Here is a 23,595-nt window from a genome sequence, read left to right on the forward strand (position 1 = left end):
CAAGGCAGCAAGAGCTGGCCTCAGTTTATTATTAATTATGCCAAGGTGGGAGGCTGTTAAAGAGGGCTCTGATAAGGACTCCCACAGAGTCCCCTAGAGGCTGTTCCCAACCACCGTCCACTCCTCCGCCGCCCCACCCATTTCCCAGCTGTCCCCGTCTGCTTCTCTTTTCTGGAGCCTGCAGTGTCCCCGGCAAGAAAGCAGTAGTGTGAGGGAGGGCCTGGTGGCCAGAAAGTGCAGGGTGTTCTGGGGCAGGGACCAGTGAGGTATGGCTAGACAACAGTGGTCCGGGCATGTGAGGAGCTGTTGAGACTTGGAAGGAGGGGACATCCGCTGGGGTGAAGGAGAGAAAGTGACACAGTGAATTCTGAGTCTGAGCTCCACCACTGCCTTCTGTGGGGAGCCTGAGCCAAGTCCCTTCCCCAGACTGGGCCTCTGCATTCCTGTCTGGAAAAGACAGTTTGTGTTAGAAGCAGATGATTTCTGGGGCGCCTGGGTGGCACAGCGGTTAAGCGTCTGCCTTCGGCTCAGGGCGTGATCCGGGCGTTATGGGATCGAGCCCCACATCAGGCTCCTCTGCTATGAGCCTGCTTCTTCCTCTCCCACTCCCCCTTGCTTGTGTTCCCTCTCTCGCTGGCTGTCTCTATCTCTATCGAATAAATATAAAATCTTAAAAAAAAAAAAAAAGAAGCAGATGATTTCTCCAGTGACCAATGGATTTAATATTCTGGATTCTACAATCTCACCTGACCCAAACCACTCCCATGCGAAGCATGCGTTTAGGAACTTGACCCATTTCCAGTGAGGAGCAGTGACTTGCCCACCACCACACAGCCACTTAGGAGCAAAGCCTGATTCCACCAGCACCCAACGCTCAGCCTGGCTTTTGGGAGATCAGCCTCCGGCTGGGCAAGCTGAAGCAAACTGAGAGGCACTCGGCCTCCGGTCCAGGAAGCAGGCGCTGCAGGGGACGGAAGGGTCGGAGCCCACGCCGCGTGAGGCCGAGGAGCTGGGCGGAGGCGCCCGAAGTCAGCCTGGGGAGAAGTGGGTGTGCTGGGGGCCGGGCGGGGCCGGGGGAGGAGGCGCCCTAGGGAAGGTTAAAGGGAGCAGAGCGCGGGTCGGGGCGCAGAGCCGAGGGGGCGCGGGCTGCGTGCAGACCCGCAGACGGAGCGCGGACGAGCCCAGGGTGCGGGGTCCTACCGAGAGACGGGCGCCCCTCGGAGTCTTGCCGAGAGGCAGGTAAGGCACACTCGCAGGGTCCGGAAGGCTGCGCTGCAGCCGGGGGTAGAAGTGAGGGGTCTTCCCTCCTCCCTTGAGAAAGCCGATCGGAGGTGGGGGGCCGCTCACATACCGGGCTGGCCCTCCCCAGAACCGAGCTGCAGGGATCCCGGGATCCCACGTGGGAGCGCGGAGCTGGGCTTGCACCAGCACTCACGCGCCCCGGGACGGCGTCTCGAAAGCTCTTTCCGCGTCCGCGGATACGCAGGCGAACACCGGCGGGGGCCGCAGCGAACGCAGACACAGAAATAGCCCTCGGGGACCCCGCGCGGTCTTCTTGTTTGGCGGGAGCTGCTAGCTCTGCGGAGCCGACCTGCCCGTTCGCTACTGCATTGTGCCCCGCGCCTGGGGACTCCCAAAGGCACCGTCTGTTGCTAATAACAGAGGTCTAGGTTGGGAGTCAGGAGCCTGAGTTCTAGTTTATAGATTGTGTAAACCTGTTCAAGTCCCCTCCCTACCCGCTGTATGCCTTGTACTTTCTTTTCCTGGGTCACCACCTGTTAAATGGGCCTCTGGGTCCTGTCGTCTGCACACTCCATGTGGCATGAGGGGCAAGGGCTCTGGACCTTGGAAAGTCGATGAGTTCAGACGGACCCTTGTATGAGGGCCCGTGAAGAGTATCTCCTCCAATCCCTTCTCCTCACTCTTCACCAATTTGCTTGTGGGGAAACTGAGGCCCAGAGGAGCGATAGCTTGCCCAGGGACACACCAGGAACGGGAGAGAAGCAGAACGAACCCAAGACTCCTCACTTCTAGTCCAGGGCTCTCTCCGCTTCACCTACAAAGGTGTATCGTAAATGTGTAAGCTCCTCATTATCTCCTGGCATCCATCCACTTTGCTGGTTCCAAATGGAGGAGCCCCTTGCTTGAGGCAGGGAAACTGCTTTCAGATTATCTTGACTCCTTAAGATGATAACCAACACCCTTCTTCATCCCTCACTCACTTGACACATCTCAAAACACATTTCTATCCATAAACTAAAGAGGTGGATGCTCCAAATACCTACTAAGAGGGAAGTAAGACAGAACCCCCAACTTACTGATGGGGAACATGAGGCCCAGAGTGGAGTCGTCCCTTGACCAATACACATGGCTAGACATGGCCTAATAGGGGCATGACTCTTGATTCCAATTCTGGTGTGTTCTCCATCAACTATAGGACTACCGGATGGTACCCCTAAATGAAAAGGGACTACAGGGCTGATCAGAGTATGAGAAACAAGGAAGGCATTTTTTTTTTTTAAGATTTATTTACTTATTTGAGAGAGAGAGAAAATCTCAAGCAGACTTTGCACTGTGTGCAGAGCCCAAGGGGGGGCGCTCATCTCACGACCCTGAGGTCAGGACCTGAGCTGAGACCAAGAGTCGGATGCTTAACCTACTGCGCCACCCAGGAGCCCCAAGGAAGGCTTTTGAAGGGGGAAAGTGTGTCCGAGAATCAGGAAGAGTCCTAAGAAACTGCTGACTTTTCCCAAGGAAAGAGAACCAAAGGGAGGTGGGAGGGACAACACAGGGATGGCTGTTCTTGGTAATCTGCAGGTGGGGTAGGGAAATAGAAAAGGAAATCAGATCGCCCAATAATTCTTTCTTATGCTTCTATAATACTTGGCTATTTCTAAAACACCTTCCCCCCTGTTGTGTCCCCCAGTCCCCATGTGAGGTAAACAGGGCAGGGATAATTATCCCCATCTCATATATGAGTTTCAGAGGAAATAAATGCAGTGCTCAAGGTCACATAGCCAAGCATACAGCCAAGATTGGAACCATCAAAGGCACACATGAAAGGCAAGATCACAGGCTGGGTGACTGGGAATTGGACTGTATGTGTGCAATGGGTGGGTGTGTGTGGCCACACCTGGGTAGGTACACAGGGAAGAGAGTGGAAAAACCACTGCTAGTGTTTTGGGGCCAAGAATGTGTGCCCTTTGGATTGAATGGGGTTCAGGTACAGGGAACGTCAGGGTTTCCAAAGAAGGCTTAGGATTCCTCCTCCTCTGAGTCACTTCTCCGCCTAAGATGGCTTCTTTTCTTTGAGCTTCCCCTTTTCCAAACCAAATGGTATCTGTTTCTGCTCTTGAAGTTGCTTTTTAAGTACTTACCGTAAATTGTTTTTATGAATGTGTATGTGTGTGCTGGATGGGGGATGGTCTAATAAGAAGAGGCATTGATTCATTTATTCTTGAGAACCTACTGTGTGCTGGGGCCCAGGGAATAAAGAACTGTATGAGGCACAGGTCCTTGCCCTCACAACTCACAGCACATAGTTTAGCATACATATTTATAGGTATTGATACCACACACACATACACTTTCAGTACAGCACTGTGCTCAAATAGGGTTTTATGTAAAGCACTTTAGGAACAGACAAGAGGGAGAGACTAACTGGCTAGGGAGGGGGGAAGGAAGAGGGGGTGTCTCAGGAGAGGGTCTACAGAGGTGACATTGGAGCTGGGTCTTAAAGGATGAATAGGAGTTCACCAGGAAGATAAAAAGAGGAAGGGACCTCCTCTGCCAAAGAAAACAGCATAAACAAAGGCAAGAAGTGTGCAAGTGCAAGCAATGTTTGGAGAATGGCCTGCAGTTCAGTATCATGTGGCACAGGGTACTGGGGAGAGCTGTGGTGAGATGGGGCTAGAGGCAGGGTCACATCCAAAGAAGCTTAAATGACAATCTGAGGAGGTTAGATTGTCCTACAGGCAACAGGGAACTAAAAGTAGAAAGGTCTGTGGACAGGATACCTACTTGTGGTCCCAGCGCTACCCCTGGACTGAGACCTTGCGTAGGTGATTTCCTCAGGGAGGGGGTTCTCTGCTTCCCCTGGTTGAACGGGGTTTGTACCAACAACATGAGTATTAAGATCCCTTCCAGCTCAGATTTTATTCCTGTGTCTCTTTCCAACTCTGTGTTAAGTTCCATTCCTTTAACTCCTCTCCCACTCCCCTTGCTCCCCAGTCAGGGGTGGTGATAAGACCACTTGAGGAACCAATGGCAAAACTGTGTGGTCTCAGGGGTTGTCATTGGATCCCCTATCTTCTTTGTGTGACTCCCCCCACCCCAACCACCTCTCCTTACTACCTTCCCAGGCGCTTAAAACATTCATTCTGAAAGAGTAGCTGAAATAGAGCAGCAGGGAACCCAAAAGAACCAATGGCGGAGTTTCTCTTTTCCCCAGAGAAACCTTAAAGAAAACCTAAGATGCCCAGTTCATCCTTCAGATCACAGCTTTACACCTCCACCCCCAACTTAGACACCTGTGAGTTCAAGTCAAGAACATTTAGGGATGGGGCACCTGGCTGGCTCAGTTGGTAAAGCATTCGACTCTGATCTCAGGGTCATGAGTTCAAGCCTCATGCTGGGCATAGAGCTTACTTTAAAAAAAAAAAAAAAAGGAACATTCAGGAAGAACCTGTTAACGTGCAGGAAATACCAACAGAGTGTAGAGGAAGACAGTGCTCCTGGCTTGTTTGGGGGAACAGGAGTGAGTCTGAAGCAGAAGGGACCACTGGAGATGAGATTATAAAGGAAGGTTAACTCCTCCTCTAAAACATGCCAGCTTCCCCCCTTACCAGATCCTTGACTGGTGAGAATCTGCGGTGCAGGAAAAAGCAGTAATAATGGAGTTAGAGGACCCGAGTCCCCAGAACACGGGGAGATTGTGTTCGGTGTGATGCACAACTCAGATGCCAGGGAATGTTGCCACTGGTAGTGGAAAGAGCACCTGAACAGCACATGCCCCCGAAGACCCCGTTCTCATCGGACCTCTGCCTTTCACGAGCCCTGTCATTTTGGGCAAGTCACCTCCCCTCCTGGAGCTTCGCTTTCCCCGTCTACAAAATGGAGGAGTTGGCCTAGAATCTAGATTCTATCTTTCAAATCTCTTTCAGCGTGGTCAGTCACTGTTCACCTTCCTCTTAACTGGTCTATCTTCTGTTTCAAATTAAGAACTCTCCAAAGCAGAGCTCCATCTCCCGCCGTTATGAACTTTATAATCAGTGACTCATCTCGATGAGGGCAGCCAAGGAGCTCAGAAAGAGGAAAAAAATTCACAGTGATGCCAATGGCCAATCCTTGGACTTAGAGGCAGTGCGAAGAGAACCAACCTGTCCCTTTATCAGCTCTCTGTCTCCTGACGCAGCAGGATGCCCTTGCACCCAGGCCTCATTCCTACCCCAACCCAGCACCTAAAGATACGTAACAGTGGCTTCTTTGCCTCTCCTGTCAGAACCACAAACATCGGGGTCTATCCAGAGAGGCCCTGGAAGGAGGATCTGAGGGATGTATGGTTTCATGAACCTTTACTGTCCTCACTGAACCCCGCCTCGGAGCCCACCCTGTCCCCCACACTGTCCCTCCACCCCCGCCCCTGCACAGAGACTGCCTGCTTCCCTGGCTAGATCACCTGGGCAGATGGGCCGTTAAGAGGAAAAACGAACAAGCCAACCGATTTGGCTCTCCGTTTATCTAGGCAGGAATATTCAGTGTAACTCAGTCCTGGGGCTCAGTTATATCTTAATCTGTGAGAACAAAGGCTGCAGCCTTCTCTATCTTGGGACTTATATGGCTCTAGAAAGACCCCAAAATGCCTCTTCCACCAACCTATCCACAATTTCCCGTAATCTCACAGTGTGGTTTTGTGATCTGTACCCTCCGTGGGATGTTAGAGCTGACTTTACCAGATTATGTAGATAAAACCCCTTCATTTTACAGATGCGGGCAGAAGCTGAGGCCCAGAAAAGAGAAGTCACATGCCCTAAGTCACACAAGTAGCAGCTGAACCAAGACAGCTCCTCGGGTTTCTATTTCCTTCACTGTAAGATGAAGGAGGTTAACTAGAGGTTAGACCAGACGGGCTTGGAACGTCCTGCCAGCCTCTGCTCTGCAAAAATAAAATGGCCGCCACATCTGTGCCATTTTCTTCTTTAATCATCACAATGATCTAGTGCTGATGGTGTGACGGTGTTTTACCCAGTCATTGGGAACATCGTTTGTTCCTACGTAAAATATGTAGCTGCCATTCTGCCACACACTTCATTCCCTTGGGTCTCAGGCTCCTTCAACCTTTTAGAGGTTTCTGCTAAGATACCTGTACCCTTGGGAAAGGCAATATTTGAGTCTGCACTATTAGCTGGTGTCTGAGGCTTCTCGTAAAGTCACCCAATAGAGTCACTGCGGGCCTGGAGTTGAGGGACAGCAGCGAGATGTCCCTTGGCCACTACACAGTTCCTGTAACTGCAACTCTAGGCTGGCCTGACCCAGCTGCTGCAGGAAAGGGAGGGGCGGTGGGAGGGGGTTAGCACCCACAGCAAGGCTATTGCACAACCCTTGGGGCCCCAGCCTTGGGAGATCCACCCTGGCTCTGAAGAGATTTCTGGGTGTCTGATTCCTCCCTTTCCTGCCTCGTCCCCTGCTTTCCAGCTCTGGGCCTTCTCAGCTCCCAAAGTCAATACTGAAACCCCAGATGTATCCAGAGACACCCTGAAGAGGCTGAGAGACTGAGGAGCCCGAGGACACCCACAGGGAGATTCCTGAAGCTGACTAAGAGCCACAGAGGATTTGCCTGTGATTTGGTGAGTCTTCCAGATTCAGGTTGCCCTTCCTCTGTCCTGTCAGTCAAAACTAGCTGGTAAGGATATCTAAGAAAACGGGTAACAGTGACTGCTCTGGGAAAGAGTCCTGGACCTCTGGGAACAGGGAGACTTCATCTTCATTGTATGTACTGTGTCTATGTGTTTCCTTCTCAAAAATGGAGAATAGATTTAAAAATGTTTTTTCACCATAATAAAACTGTATGTTCAAGCCAGCCTGGAGGGAGGCAGGGCAGGGATGATGTTGTCGTTTTTAATTGTGGTTAAAAAAAATACATAAAATTTACCCTATTAGCCATTTTTAAGTGTGCAGCTCAGTATTAACTATATTCATACTGTTGTGCAACAGATCTCTAGAACTTTTTCATTTTTTTTTTTAAAGATTTTATTTGTCAGAGAGAGAGAGGGCGCACAAGCAGGGAGAGCGGCAGGCAGAGGGAGAAGCAGGCTCCCGCTGAGCAAGGAGCCTGATGTGGGGCTTGATCCCAGGATCCTACGATCATGACCTGAGCCGAAGGCAGACACTTAACCGACTGAGCCATCCAGGTGTCCCTAGAACTTTTTCATCTTGCAAAAATGAGACTCTGTACCCGTTGAGCAACTCCCGATGATAATCATTTTGACAGATGAGGAAACTAAAGCCCAAACAGGGCAAGAAGCCCATTGCTTTCAAAGTGGGCTCCACCAGGCACCCCATTTGTCTGTTATCTCCCTGTAAAACTGTCTGAGGCCCCTTCTTCCCTAAACCCTTCCCCACATGCCTCTCACATGTCACACCCCTTCCCGTCCCCACCTTGTCATCCCCATGGCCCCAGGGACTCTGTGTATTCTACCTGAACTATTTCAAGACCCTTGTTCTCTCCCTGCCTCAATTCTTGATCCCTCCAGTCCACATAGCAGCCAGAGTGTCCTTTCAAAGCAGAAATCTTATCATTGTATTCCCTTTTAAAATACTGTTCCATGGCTCTTCCCCAACTAGAGGATAAAGTCCAACTCTGCAACCTGGCATTCAAGGCTCTCTATGACCTTGTTCAGGACAGCCTCTCTATCCTGTGTCCTATGTTATCCTTCCACACATCTTAAACTCCAACCCCTTTATGCTATCTGTTCTTCAAAACATTCTTTTTGTCGTGCTTGTTCACCTCTTTGCTTTTTTTACTGTTACTTCCAAAAAACCCTTCAAGGTCCAACTCAGATGTCTCTATCACTGTGAAACTCTCTGAGCCCTGATCAGAATTTGTCTCTTCTTTCTCTAAGCCCCAGTAGTCCCTGGCTTGTCCCCTGCATTACAGATCAGCTGGCAGTGTGTCCCTAAATGCAGGGACTCGATCTGAGCCTCCCAACCTCCCAGCAGGAGGCCTGCCCAAGAGTAAGCCTCCATAAATGATGACTGGCTGAATGATTAGTTGAGCCATTAATTTGTTGTGTTGCTACTTTCCATTGTCTGATATGAGGAAAGCAGAAGGCAGAAATTTCTTACCTGACAAGGGGGCTAGTAGATGAGAACCTCTGCCTCCTGGATCTTAAGTCCGTGAGCCCTTGTTCTCTTCCCTTCCACCATCCAGACAAGGAAGTCCAAGAAACACATAGCAGGGAGCCTTGCATGAAATGTAGGCCAGTCCTGGGTGACTGCTGTATTTTTCAGATTCTTCCCTCCCAACTTCTGTATTCATAGAGTTGTTCATAAATATTGGTCATGGTCATAACTGTCATCTTTTCTGGGGAAGAGACCATATGGTTAAGAGTCAAGTTTGTTAACTTTGGTTGGTTGACAACTCTACCTAGATAAAGGAGGGCTTTGGAACCAGTCCGTGAACTCTGAGTGTGTGGTCTATGGAGAAGTCCCTAAAGTAGTCATCTTTACTGGAGACCCCTGAGGGAAAAACACCCAGCCAGTTACAAGGTAGACCCTGGGGAAGCACAACACGCAGCCAGTCTCAGGGTAGTTCCCTAGCCTGGAGGGAGAGACGCAGCCCTGCTGACCAGGAGCCTGTGGTCTGCTGATACCCTTACCAATAACAAGAGAATAGCCACACATTGCCTTATATGTAAGTGCTGGCCAAAAGGGAAGGCTGTGCTGATAAAGCTTGTGGAGTATGGTTAGGGGGCAGGGGGTACTCGGGGCACCTGGGTGGCTCGGTTGGTTAAGCATCTGCCTTTGGCTCACGTCATGATCTCAGAGTCTTGGGATCGAGTTCTGCATCGGGTTCCCTGCTCAACGGGGAGTCTGCTTCTCCCTCTGCCTCTCGCCCCCTCTCATGCTTGCTCTCTCTCTCAAATAAATAAATAAAATCTTTTAAAAAGGGGGGGGGTAGGGAGCACTCAATGAAGTCTTCCTGAAAGAAATGAGTGTGGAGCCTTGTTTAAAAATGACATGGTTTTTCAGAGATTAGGATACAAGGCTGTCTTTGGGTATTTTTCTATGTTTATAGACTAAGAATCTCTGAGAGGAAGGGGAAGGGACATATATTATACACCAGGTACACAGTGACTTTTGTCACAAGGAAGGATAGTTGGGATGTCTGTGTCTTCTCTCTCTGGGGTAGGCAAAACCCCAAACCAGACTGAGTGATCCTTTTCACTCCCCTGCCCTTAGGCCCAACCCCGTTCTTCTTTTCCCCAGTGTCTGCAGTGATTATCAGCCTCTTCCTGCTTCCCCCACCACCTCATTTCCAACAGAATTTCCCCCTAGAGTGTTTGGGACACAGGATGCTTGAGAGATCAAATGACCCTGCCTCTGGCCTCCAAGTAGGGTGAAATCTAAGCTATCCCCAAACATCTTGTAAATGCTGCCTGTGGAATATAAAAAAGATCTGTGTTGAAGGAGCGTTCTGGGAAATGTCTTCTGATAGTGCAACACAGTCCTGCTGAGAGCTGGCCCAGGAGCCAAAGGAGCTCTAAGCCAGCCATCACAGAAAGGGATTCTGTCTTGGCTCTCCTTCCAATATTCTCTGATCATGGACAGGCCACTTAATTCTCTCTGAGTCTCGGTTTCCCTGTGTATAAAATGGAAGGAGTTAGAGTAAATAACCCCGAACTTCCTGGTAGCCTAAATCTCAGTGATTCATAGAATCCAAAAAAAAAAAAAAAAAAAAAAAAAAAGATTAATATGGCTTACAGTGGTCAAGGAAGGCATTATTCCATGAGTATATACTGAGTGGCTATTGAGTGCTGTCTCAAGTGCTTGTATGTAGCAGTTAGTAAAACAGACACAGTCCCTGCCTTCATTGACCTTATAGTCTAATGGTGAAGACAGACCAGTAAACAAGTAGGTAGGATAAACTGTGATGCTGGGATTTTAGCTGGGGTCTGAAGCGGTCGGGAGGGAATTCAAGCTGCAGGTGACAGAAGCCATCCCCTCTCTTTTCTGTCACCAACAGAGCGTCCTCCAGTTCTTCGGCCACTTGCATCCCTGTTGCTATGGAGATCACCAACGGCACTGAGACCTGGTATGAGAGCCTGCATGCAGTGCTGAAGGCTCTAAATGCTACTCTTCACAGCAACTTGCTCTGCCGGCCAGGGCCAGCCAACCTGCCTGAGGAGCGGCGGGCCAGCCTACCTGGCCGTGATGACAACTCCTACATGTACATTCTCTTCGTCATGTTTCTATTTGCTGCCACCGTGGGCAGCCTCATCCTGGGATATACTCGCTCCCGTAAAGTGGACAAGCGCAGTGACCCCTATCACGTGTACATCAAGAACCGTGTGTCTATGATCTAGTGCTGGGGGCTGGGAATGGCAGCATATCATGACACCAGAACTCAGTGATGGACCACATCAGGCCTCAGTGTCCCCATCTGTAAGATCAACAAGAAACAGTCCTAAGGGAGGTCATCATTAGGGTGGGAGGAGAGGGGCTGGCAGACCTGGGCCTTGTGGATAAAGATTTTTTTTTCCAGTAAAGGTAGACTTTATAGACAGTGGGAGCCCCATGGACAAATATATAGAAGTAGCAAGAGATAATAACCAATGACTGGCCCCATGGCTAGAGTACTGGGGGTAGGGGCGAGAGGCTGGAGGAAGGAGAAGAGGAAGTTGTACCAGAGGGAGATGAAACAGGAAGACGCATTGAGGACACATTTTTTAAGAAAGATTTTATTTATTTGAAAGAGAGCACGAGCAGGGGGAGGGGCAGAGGGAGAAGGAGAAGCAGACTCCCCACTTAGCTGGGAGCCCAATGCAGGACTTGATCCTGGGAGTCCGGGATCATGACCTGGGATGAGGGCAGACGCTTAACCAACGGAGCTACCCAGGCACTCCTGAGGACACATTTTTTGATGTGCTGTCTTCAACGACCATGACTGATGGTCCCATCAGTGATGATCCCATATCACAGATACGAATCTAACTAATGTGACTTATTTATATTTCTTCACTTTTTATGTGTTCTAAGACATTTAATGTTTGTGATTTTACCCCCTGTGAGGGAAGCAAAATAAGTACCATTCTGGCCATTTGGGCCAGAGCAGGGCCACTGCTAGAACTAGGAACTCTGGTTTCCTTGCCTCGTGCTTTTCAAAACTGCACCACACAGGCCAGGATCCAGGGCTGAAACGCCTATAACTCTGGGGGCCCTCCTTAAGAAAAAGAATTCAAAAATACCCTGCTTTTGCAAATATTACCAACACATGTGACCATGTGAATACATTACTAGGACCCCTCCTAAGATCCTAAGGAGCCGTGCATTGCAGGGCCCTGAATGTTGACGTGTTTCAGCTCCATGGGTCATGGGCTCCCCGGCCGGGTCACGGCCCCCTTCCTAGCTACGTCTCCAGTCATACCCTCTAACATAGCGTCTTCTGTTTTGATGAAACTCTGTGAGTTTTCTGATACCAAACTAAAATCTGCTTCTAGAAGGTTATTATCACATCTAGAAGATTATCAAATTCAAAGGAGAGTATGCAAAACGGGTACCTGTTCAGTGGAAAGATTCTGGTATATGAACCTGCTGGTTGCTTCTCTCTCTGATCCTTTTCCCTCTTCAGCACAATGAAATAGTTAGACTTGCAAGTTTCTAAGGGCTCTATCAGTTTTGACATTCTGGACTTCACAGACATTAGGTTAAATCATAAAATTGTGTTTGTATGTCAAAAAGCAGCTGACAATCAGTAGTTTTCCGATGGTTCAGTCTCATAGTGCAATGTGGTGAGTGACTACCTTACAAGCTACAAATCTCAGGCTGGAATCTCCCACTGTTCTGTTTGATTCTATTTAAGGGATCTACACAGGGTCTCTAGAAGGCCCTATTGAAACATGCATATTTGTATATTTCAAAAACTCTGAAAGAATATTTTAATTGCCATTATCTCTGAAGAGAAGGATTGTGGGTGATTTTTCCTTTCTACTTAAAAAATTTATGTAATATTTGATTTATTTAACCATGAGTATGTTGCTTATATAACAAGGGGTGGGGGAATCTATTTCCACTTTGAAAAAATAAAAATAAATACCTGTGTGTTTCTGGAATAAAGGATCACAGAACACATTCACTCCCATGAGCAGTGAGTTGTGTTCACTCCCTCTAAATCTGTGCTGATGCACCCCCCGCAACCCCCCCCTCCTTTCCCTAGCTCTTCTTGAAGGAGAAGGCGAAGACCTGCTTTGGAAGATTTGACATATGGAAAGACAAAAGATTAAGAAATCTGCAACTGAATGGGACTTTAGAGACCACCCAGCCCAAACTCCCAAATAAAACAGGAAATGGCAATTAAGTATAGGAATGGTCAGGCTAAAAGGGTTCTAAGAAATGAGATTGAGTAATTTAGAGGATTCAGAGAAAGGTAGAATTTGAACTGGACTTTGAAAGAGGACTGATCCAAATGGGCGAAGTGAAACATGAGAACAAGACGAAGGAAGCTTGGGGGTAGAACTGTGGTGAAACCACACTCTTAAAGACAGTGGTTGGCTGGGAAATTGAGCAGGAAGCAGGCCCAGTGTGGCATCCCTTGGACTTCAGTGGCCCTAACCATGGAAGTGGCTCCCCTTCACACAGTCCTTATACTTACAGGGATTAATAATAAAATGATATAAATTCTTTTGCTTGCAAGTTGCAGAAACCCAATGTGTATTAGCATTAACACAAAAGGGGATTTATTGAGGGGAGCGTGGAGTAGTCAGTCACAAGGTCAAAAGAAGAGCTACAGACACCAGGGCAACTCCAGGGCCTAGAGCTACTTATTGGTCTGAATTCACAAAGTAGGGGCTCAATATACCCCATTACTCCCCTCCCCCAGTTCGACCCCACACCCACTGTCTGGAGTTCAGTGGCACTTCCTCCTGGGGGCACAGGATCTTTTATCTGCACTGGTTCTGCCCTCTGCTGGCCAGATCCCAGCACATCACATTGAGCCCTCAAAGCAAAACCTCAGTAAGCGCTCATTCAACAAATATTTACTGAGGGCCTACTACGTGCCAAGCACGCATCTTGGCACTCTTGGGATGCATGAGTAAAAAAGATCCAGGAAGATCAAAGAAACCCTGCCCTAACACTTAAGAGTATTTACTAGATGTCAGCTAGTGGTCTAAGCATTTTATATACATTAACTCATTTAGCTCTTAATACCTTCATAACAACCCTAATTAGTAGGTATTCCTTATAATGACTTCAGCAGAGCCCACCAGGTCTTCATCTAACTGCTGCACCACTTTCAACCCGTTCTTGGCTCCATGATACACCCGACCCAGGGTGTGGATCTGAATAGTCCCTAGAAATGAATGGGAAAGTGATCTGGGGAAATGATAGCAGGGCACTGATGCCGATAGCTTGAGGATGGGTTCCCTAGAAACAGAGTTTGAGACAGGCATTTGTTGATGGGGCACTTTTCAGGAAAAACCTGCAAGGGAGAAAGAACAAAGTGTGTCTCGGGTCATGTCTAGCCCTGGCCTGATCCACAGGGAACTGGTCTACATGGCTGGGGCACAAACCCCACCGCGGGATTACACCCCCTTGAGGCCAGGGGCTGGTCTTTTATGCCCCCATATCAGCGAGGCATTGGTTGTGGGCGGCTTTGGTGGGGAGGGGGGACAAGAGGAGGATTGTAAGGAGGATCTCATCTGCTGAGGGCAATTCTCTGGAGACAAGGTGGCACCCGTGAGCTACTGCAGGCTAGCACAGCACAGAAAGAAAGCTAAGCAAGGAAGTTGTCTGGGTTGGAGGTTTGCAACAGTTTGGCTCCTAGGGCAGGTTCTGAAGCTCGGTATTCACCACAGAATTGCCCCACCTTTTGTGGCTATTATTTTCTGCCCTGTGTCCCACATCATTGGCTGCTGGCTGCTAGAGGGGGTACTTAACATCCCAGGGGTGCTCACATTTGGCTGAGGCCAAATCTCTGGAAGAGGGAGCAGCTCCAAACTGATGGTAGCCAACGCCCACAGCAGCTGGGGCAGGGGGCCTCTTTGGGCTCCATCAGCGTCCACTACAGATGTGCTGTTGGGCGAACAGGAATAAAAGCAAAGGTGTCACATCTTAGGATCTCCTGTTTAACAGACAAGAAGCACACACCAAATAAAGAATAAAACAAGGTGACACCAAACAGAACCACATAGGAAACAATGTAGTTAAGTACCAGAAAATGTGGGGAACAGATATTACAAGTCATGGTCAAGAAGAGGAGAGAGAAGCATTTGTGGATGTTTCCTGGAGATTTGAAGAAGGATTTGAAGAACTTTAAGGATTTGATTAGGAGGTCCAATGTAGTATGGTCCAAGCATTTCGAGTAGGTGGATGCCTCTGCTCTACTCAGTCATTCAGGGACTCAGGATAATGACTGCCATCTTCAACATGCAGCTTCCAAGTTCACTCTGCTTGGGGCATTTCTAGTTAGTGAGGAGAGAGAAAGAACAGAATTCCAGGGCCACAGATGTACGCTTAAGCAAGCAAGGCAAAAGCTGCCCACATCCCTTCTGCTCACATCCACTGACAAGGGCTTAGTAATGTGACCACAACTGGCTGCAAGGCGAGCTGGCAAATGAGCTTCCTATCTGGGCAGTCACATCCCAGCCACATCTCTATTACTATGGAAGGGATGAATGGATTTTGGAAGACAGCTAATGGTCTTCACCCTACCCTCCTCACTCTTTCCCCCAGGACTGGCCTTGAACAACAACAACAACAACAACAAAAATGTACAGCCTTGTCAAGGAGAAAGAGGTGCTGTTACTCTGACCATGTTTTGGAGCCTTGCAGGTATAACTAAGCCTGTCCAGGCAGTGTGACCTTTAATCATTTTTTTTTTCTGGCATTGGTGAGTCTTGTCTCATCTCTCCCTGGACCGGTAATGTCCAAGATATTGGTTTAGGCATACGGGAAATAGACCAAGCAAGGCTTTCAGCCAACCTCGTGTAGGAAAAAGAATCCTCTTTCAGGTGCCATTAAGAAACCAGGAATACGATCTGCCTGGATGAAATCAGAGAACCCATCTGTGGCAGTGGTTAAACACTGACAGGGAATGAGCTCCTGGGGAACAGGAAAGTCAGAAGTCAATGACCAGGAAAGAAAAAAGGAAGAAAAACTAGTTCTTGCTGAGCAATCAACCTCTGCTAGGCACTGTGCTGGGAATTTGCATGTTACCTTGTTTCACCTTTTCAAAAGATCTTAACTTTTTTTAATCGCCATTTTATAGATGAGGAAACAGAAGCTCAGAGGTGAAATAGCTTCTTTAACGTTCACTTAATATGTGAGGCTGTCTAGATGTTAACACAGATTTGCCTGCATTCAAAGCCCATGTTTTTCCTCACTGTAGCTGGTTCCTTTGAGAGTCACATTCCATGGCTGTCTTAAATCTAAACCCTCCTAATCTCCCAACAGACTGTGGCCGGCCTCTCTGTTCCCCTTCAGGGAAGAAATAGAGCAGTCACAATTTCATCCCTGCCCAGCAACTTCCATCCCCAACCAAGATGCCACAAAAGAGAAGAGAGGACGTTGTCATAATTCTATGGGAAAAATAAGCCAATTGGGACAGCTCTTGGGTGAGGGTCCCTGAGTCCCCACAGCACTGACTCTAAACACTGGGGACAAGGAGGACAGAGAGACCAGCCACAGAATCTGCTGGGAGATTAGAAGAGTTTAATCTCAAGACAGCATCTAATGTGAATCATTGCTGTACCTCCCTTAGTCAGAAGAGGGTGGGATTATTTAAATACATCTGAAAAGAGCTCTGTGGGGCAGCTACAGGCTTACAATTCTGCTCTTGGTTTGTCACTTATTCATTCGTTCAACAAATATTAATTAAGTACCTGGATGTAAGCAATGTGTTTGGTACTAAGAACACAGCAGCAAATACGGTAGGCATAGTCCCTACCTTCGTAGGGGCAAGGATTAGCTCACCCACTTCAGTTTTTCTACCTATAAAAAAGTTCTATTTCTGTGAAGCCTTACATTGAACCCATCTATGCCCCTCCTCCACACAAACTGAGGCTTCTTTCACTAATCTTACCGCCCTGGTTATGGTTCTGTAAGTTTTACCACATTGTACCCTCTTGGCTTGTCTCTTCCCTTCCTAAAAACAATGCGAAGATACAGGCAGGGACCATGCCTAATGTACCTCTATGCCTCCATCAACTAGGAGAAAGCTTGGCACAAAGTAGACGCTCAGTGAATTTGAGAACGAATCAACATTATGATGAGTATGAGCTACATAATCTCTCACATGTGTAGAGTGCTTCCGATCTTTCAAACTATTTCCATCACCATTATCTCATTTGATTGAGTTTGGCCCAGGGGATTCAATTAAAAGTGAATGAGAGAGCACTTCGTAAAATTTAAATGGTGAAGCATTGTTGTTGAACTCTCTCTCTAGCCCTGAGGCTATGATAATTTAGGTGACATCTTAAGGTCATGCAACAGGAGTCTTTGCTAGAATCTCTGACTCCTGACTTTTCATTTCTGGCCTTTTCCTCTCTGTTTTGAGGGAAAACTGACAAAAGAGAGGAACAAAGTGCTCAGGGAGCCCATGAATGTGAAAGCAAACTCCCAGGAGTGGATACAGTGGTGCTCTGCCCAGATCTTTCACACCACCCAGCTACAGGGAATGTGAGCTGCTGCCGGCTTCCAGCTGCGTCCCTCACTGTACGCTCCCCTGGGTCGCAGGTAACTCTCTCACCCAAGGCTAGAACCCCTCCTGGAGGGAGCTCACAACCAATGACAGATCGATGCAGGGATACAAAGGTCTGGTTCCACGGCTCAATTTGGGACAACTCAGGTGCCATCTCAACTCCAGAACTCCCTGTTAGGAGCAGCTGAGGTTTCAGCTGCAACCACACTGTGAGTTAGCTTCTCCCTCTGCCCACTCCTACTTCCTTACTGGGGTACTCCCCCTCAAAACCCGCATGCCACTCTCCATCTCGGTCTCTTTCTAAAGGAACCAATCTTTCCCTCAAGATCTGTGCCCTAGCTCTGAGCCAGCAATGATAGAGGAATGGGAGGACAGAATATAGATGGAGATGGCTAGTGGTTCTAACAAAACCAAAAAGAAGACAAGACGAGGATGGAGACCGGCAGTTCATTGAGTAAGAACTAGAGAACTAGAGAAAGCAGCATTATGGTCATTGAATACGAACTAGCCACTAGAGGGCCCAGCATGACAGGTCTATAGCTCTGTTGCTATGTTACGGCAAACTTCTAATTTTGCTCTTCACGTGGCAGACACCTAGCATAACCTTGCGCACTAGGGGAAAACATTGTTTTCTCAATGACCCAGCACTTCCTGTCCTTCTACCTGTCCCATGGACATGAGTGTCCTAACCTGTTGCAACACCCCATTACCAAGCCCTCTGTGCCATTACATATAAATGTGCTCCCACAAATCAAGGCTTCCAAAGCCGGTGTCTTTTCCACCCACCGCTCATTGTTCCCAAGCAGTTCAGAAGATCTGAAATGTGGAATCCCAAACAGTTGTTTGTGAAATTTCTCACCCAGAAATGGGGAGAATCAGCAACATAATCTGTCTAGTGTTGTCCTTTCCCCAAACCCCTCTACTTCCCCAGTTGGCAGTAAAGATAAGACATACAGGCTTTGATGTGAAATATAGTGGCCAAGGGAGAAACAGGTTACAGGAGTCTTCACAGAAGATGAAAAAGCTTGAGAACTTGGTATAATTGAATAAATTAATCAATTAATTTTTTTTTTCCTGCTGTGGACTTAGTAAAAAGAAAATTTTCCTCTATACCCTTTTTGGAAGTTAGTCCTTTGTAGGTTAGGAGGCTTTCTTTACCTCCGGGGAACACATGTAGAAGTCCCTGTTTTCAACCTATACATTCTTGAAGGAACAAAGCTGGATTGTTTGGGAAGGGGAAGCAAAGCCAGGAGGATGGAGGGGTGGTAGGGACCCACACTTGGCTCTTTCCCAGTATCTCTGGCAGTGATGACTACAAGGACACCTGGGGAATGGACACCAAGCCACGGCTTTGGGAGCCATGCAGAAGCTCTTGGTGGCCAGGTATAAAATAGGAGTAGATGCCTTGAGCAACTGGGCCAGATAACGTCCAACTGCAGCTCACCTGCTTGGATAATGAGCCACGACTACAATGGGCTGAAGACAGTTGCCCAGGTTTTCCAGGTTGGTCAAGCCCTGAGGTTTTTGCATCCCCACAAAAGCTCTGAAATTTTATGTCCCACCAACCCGGTAGGTGAGAGGGAAGCTAAATTTAATTTGACTTGAATTAGAGAAATTAAATTTTGATTTGAAAAAAGTAAAGAAATCTAATGTTCTTGCATTTGTTATTGAACAAATGATTCTAATAGTTGGTGTTCTGATAGCACAATAGCAAGTCTAGTGTGGTTAATAAAAAGGTTAATAAAAAGATAGTAATAATCTCTTGAGAGATTATCATGTGTTAGGCAATGCATTATTTCACTGAATCCTCACAGTGACTTATGAGGTGGACTGAGACAGAGAAGTACCTGGGCCGCCCTAGGTCACATGGCTAGTAAATGGCAGACCCAGGTTTGTTGGACTCCATGTCTGTCTAAATTAGACACCCCTCCTGGAGGGGTGCCACTTAGCCATGTGTTCACTGACATCTTAGCCATGTGTTCACTGACATCTAGTCCATGACTCCCTAATCCATTTAGTCAGATAGCTACTCAGACAACAAATGGTATTAATGCAGTTCTGTTACTGGAATAGTGAGATAGACCTACTAGTAGTTGGAAGAACAAAAGAATCTTAGAATTATAGAATGTTTGCACTGGCAGCTGGTCTAGTGGGAAAAGCAAGAGCTTTAGAACTCAGTGGGCTAGCTTGGAATCCTGGCTCTGCTATTCACTCCCCATGTGAACTTGAGTAATTTATTTGACCTCTTTCAACCTCAGCTTCCATATCTGTGTATCACAAATAATAATACACATACATTCTCACTAGACTGATGTGAAGATGAGAGATAATATTAGAGATAATGTCTCTCTTTCTCTCTCTAAACACACACATACACACTCACAGGATCAGCTATGTAATTTGTGGGGCCTAGTGCAGAATGAAAAATGCAGAGCTCCTTGTTTATTTTTATTTTTTTAAAAGATTTTATTTATTTATTTGACAGAGAGAGAGGCAGCGAGAGAGGGAACACAAGCAGGAGGAGTGGGAGAGGAAGAAGCAGGCTTCCTGCTGAGCAGGGAGCCCGATGCGGGGCTCGATCCCAGAACGATGGGATCATGACCCGATCCGAAAGCAGACGCTTAACGACTGAGCCACCCAGGTGCCCCACTCCTTGTTTATATTATGAAGAATTTCAAGATGGTGGTAGCAGATGGTGATGGCTGATTAAACCAAGCATGGGGCCCTTCTAAGGTCAGGACCCTGATGGCATGCCAGTGCATGGCACAGAGTTGATGTGCAATAAATGGTAGTCCTTTGTTTCTTTCTAGATCATTGATTTCAAACCTCTCCTTTTGCAAATGAGGAAACTGTAGTCCAAAGATGATGTAACATGCAAATTAGTGGCAGAGCCAGGACCACAACCCAGACCTCCTCTATTCCTGGTCAGTAGTCTTTACCTCAGCATTCCCCAAGTCTGTTCTGTACAGTAATAGATAGTCCATGAATAAAAGTTTCTATCAGCAAGCAAGTTTGCAAAACATCCGATTAAGGTTAAATAGACATCTTCTGCAGAGCTCTTCAGAGGCTTTTCTATGAGCAACATCAGTCTCCAAGACAGGGATATAATATGGAACATTCCCCCAAAGTATTGATATGGAATCCCTTCTCAAGAGCATATTAGAACTCTTTTGGAAATGCTGTTCAACAAAGTGCTGCAGAGCAGTGGAAGTTTCCACGGATTTTGATCTGTGGGGTGTGGTCATTCTTACTCTAAATTAGAAACAAATATATTCCTTCCATTAGGCCTTTCTGTCGGCATCTCTGCCCCAGCTGATTTGTGAGCCTGAGGATATAAAAATAATGAAAACCACACTCCAGGAAGAGCGTACTTGTTTAGAGTCACCCAGTGGCATTCAAAAGGCACGTCCACTCTGCCCCTTTCCCAGGAGCAGGAACATACAGACAAAACATATACCATGACCCCAAAATTCTTTCCATTCTGAATAATCTGCTCACAGCCACATTATAAAAGTAACAGCTAAAGTCCCATATGACCGTACACAGGAAGCCAGGAAGTCATGCTTCTCGTCTTAGCTCCTCCAGTTATTAGCCATTTGACCTAGTTGGTTAATTCATCTGCTCATCTCCTTACTTCTATTGAAAACCTTCTTGCGTCAAATCAATTTCTCCCTACTTGGACCTACCACACATTTATATTTCATCTGTAGCACTCCTTCCCCTTCCCCAGGCCTTTGAGAATCAGCAGACTAGATGATTTCTGTTGTTCCTCTCAGCTCTGTTACTCTGTGATTCAAATTTGTATATAGTTTTGCAAGCTCTTGCCTCTACCTCTTGACAAAGTTATCCTAGCTCCTGGAGGAATGTTCTTCTTCGTTTCTGGGAGACCCAGAGAGTGACTCTCACATGCTGTGTTGTTGAGATGCCAGGTGACATTAACCCTTCAGGAGTCCACAGTACAGAGACCCTGTTATACAGATTGGGCAGAGAGAATACCTTCCTCCACTTATCATGCTACTTCGTCACATGGGCTCCCATTAAGTATTATTTATGCCCTTTGACTCCAAGTTTTTAGTAAAGCAGCTTTTCAATATTTTGCTGATTCTTCCTCACCCCCACTCCCCTTCAAAAATCACTAAACATGTGCCAATGGTGGGGGTAGGGGTAGAGCTGCATCGAGGCCAGGAAACTAGTCTATGATATGTTGAACTTAGACTCACTTCTCTTCGATTTTGAAGAGTCTATTCTGGACCCACACTGCCTATCTCCTCACTTTCCTTAGGATAAGTTCCCTCCCAGGAGAGACCTAAAACCCTCATGAAAAACAGACTTTTCATGAGTTGAACCAACTAGGTTGGAAGTGCCTATTTGGGTCCTCCAAGAAGCAGGTGTCAAGATGGAGTAAGAAGTGCAAGAGATTGAGTGGGAGAAACACCTGTAAAGGATAAAGGGGAGAGGGAACAGAGAGCCTCAGACTGCAATGCAGTTCTGACACCCATGAAGGGAGGGGGGAAGGAAGGAGGACTGGCCAAGAAAATGATGATGATGATGATGCAGCTCTGAGAAAAAGTCTCAGCCGGGCTAATGGGGAGCTGCAGGGCAAAGACTGCCCATTAGAGGAGCCCCATGTTGGGCAGGAAAGACATGGCTCTAGCACTTCGGCAATGCTTGTCACTGACAGAGACAAGGACAGGAAGAGCACGTTCATTGTGTAAACACTGTGGTAGATTCCAAAGGTGCTACAGCTAGAGGCTGTCAGCTAACCACACTCCTCCAAGCAGGCTCGCTGTGTGGGAAATCTGAGCAGTGCACTCCCATGCCTGCTACACTGGACATGCCCAGACCTGCGTGAATTCAAAAAATGGGCATAATTTCAGTTCAAACTGAGGCTTATTTTGCATATTTATGACAAATATTTATGGGGCCTGTAAAAGGTATTGCACTCAGCACGGCAGTACCTCTGCCCTCTCAGGTGGAATGACTGCGTCTGGGAAGTTTTCAAATAATTGGGTGAGTTTTTATTGCCATTACTGTCAACAATAAGCATGTTTTAATAGCCTCTATTGTATATTAATGCTGTGTCAAGCTTAGTACAAAAGAAAAAATCCTTAGGAAGCTCAAGGCAGGTTAGCAATAAAATATCCCTCACCTTTAGGTAGCCCAGAGGAGACTTGAAGACTTTCCTCATGCTAATCACTGGATGCTCCAAGGACAAAGGAGCCTTTTAGTAGCATTGGCCTTGGAAGTTACCAGAGAGACCTTGAAATGGATCTGGCAGCCTACCCGGTGGCACAAGGGCATGCTCCACCCCCAGGAGCCTGCCAGCCAAGATTCAGGATTCGCCTAGAGGCAGGCCCAACACCTGTTGCGGCTCCTGGATCAGACTCAAAATTTGAGAGAGACAAGGGAGGAAAGAGGAAGGAACTGGGAAAAAGGGATTTATAGCTAAAAAGATAAGACAGTGGGCTTTTCAGAACCATGCCAAAATTCATCCCAACTTAATCACCTGGCAAGACAGATAGTGTCAGTGGTGGAAAGAATGCCAGGCCTGACATCAAAGCTCTGTTTCTAACTCCCTGGCTGACCTTTGTCATTCAATTCCCCTCTGGGCCTGTGCTCCTTAGCTGTGATCTGCAGAACTAGGCCAGACATTCTTTAATGTTCTTCCACTTGAACAGTCTAAGATTTTAACAGCTTCCATAAATTAATCTTTGAAGAGTCTGCAGAGAGGCATGAAAGGGAGGGGGTGTAGAATGAAAAGAATTTCCAGTGAGCCCAGGAATAATATAATATAACATAATACAATATAATATAATATATCTAAAATAACAACATAACATAACACAATATAACAAGCATTATGATAAGCAGTAGAGTGTAGGAATGGGAACTAGTAACAACTCTAGAGCTAAATTCATGATCAAGACATCCAGGGCATCGAAATGTGACTCTGTTCTATCTTTATATAGAGGTGCAGATGATCTGGGAAGGAAAATAGTTCCCCTGTCAGCTGGTTCTAAAATATCTAATATTCATATACATTCCAGCAACACATGAACCCCCAATGTTACCAAAGCCAGGAATATGGAGCTGTCCGTGTCCTTTACTGAACCCTTCCATTTTCTCTTATAAAAACAAGCCATTTCTACTCCCATTTAAGTCTGCATTTGCTGTTTATGTTCACTTAGGTAAGAATGCTGCGTGGGGGGGAGCATACCATGGGATTTCTTTCAGGTCTAATATTTTAGGATTCTCAGAGCAACAGGGTTCCATGCTCCCTTCTCACTTATTTTCCTATTGAGCTAAGCACCACAGTTAAAAATCAAAAACAAAAAACTGCAGTCAAGGGGATGGCATAATTAGCAGCCAATCAGGAGAAGGCTCCATAACCCACAGGCCTTCAGATACTGTACCTTCCAGGCTAGCTAGCCCCTCCCAGAGAGGATCAGGTTTTCTCTTGGGGTTTCTTCCTTTTTGAACTAGGCACCACTGAGGGCTACGGTCCAGAGACACAAACTCTCAACCTAGTCTCTGGAAGACAAACAGGTCTAGGGAGATTGTATGACCTGCCGGGAGAAAGTGCTCTGGGTTCCCTGGGAGACCAGGCTAAAGTGAAGGGAAAGGGTGAATTGTCCATGAGGACACAAGAGCAGCCACAGGAGGGCTGTGCAGCCTAAATA

General features: G+C 47.2%; 1 protein-coding gene and 1 long non-coding RNA gene across 3 annotated transcripts in view; one reads left to right on the plus strand and one right to left on the minus strand.

Moving 5' to 3' along the window:
* LOC117803365 overlaps positions 1-23,595 on the minus strand; it is a 61,953-nt gene that overhangs the window by 8,935 nt on the left and 29,423 nt on the right. Inside the window, exon 3 of one of the 2 annotated variants that reach the window (XR_004627155.1) lies at positions 8,344-8,581. The exons of the other annotated variant lie outside the window; for it this stretch is intronic. This is a non-coding gene — a long non-coding RNA (uncharacterized LOC117803365). The remainder of the gene's footprint in view (positions 1-8,343; positions 8,582-23,595) is intronic. 2 annotated transcript variants of the gene reach the window in all.
* On the plus strand, positions 1,083-12,360 carry KCNE3 (potassium voltage-gated channel subfamily E regulatory subunit 3). Its single transcript, XM_011219846.3, has 3 exons — positions 1,083-1,239; positions 6,694-6,845; positions 10,244-12,360. The coding sequence occupies exon 3, from the start codon at positions 10,284-10,286 to the stop codon at positions 10,581-10,583; it is 300 nt and encodes a 99-aa protein (XP_011218148.1). The 5' UTR covers positions 1,083-1,239; positions 6,694-6,845; positions 10,244-10,283; the 3' UTR covers positions 10,584-12,360.

Source organism: Ailuropoda melanoleuca, chromosome 8 (genome assembly GCF_002007445.2).
Source record: "Ailuropoda melanoleuca isolate Jingjing chromosome 8, ASM200744v2, whole genome shotgun sequence".
NCBI lineage: Eukaryota > Metazoa > Chordata > Mammalia > Carnivora > Ursidae > Ailuropoda > Ailuropoda melanoleuca.

Excerpts from the sequence above, each read along its gene's own strand:
- KCNE3 (XM_011219846.3), top strand. The coding sequence starts at position 10,284 with ATGGAGATCACCAACGGCACTGAGACCTGGTATGAGAGCCTGCATGCA.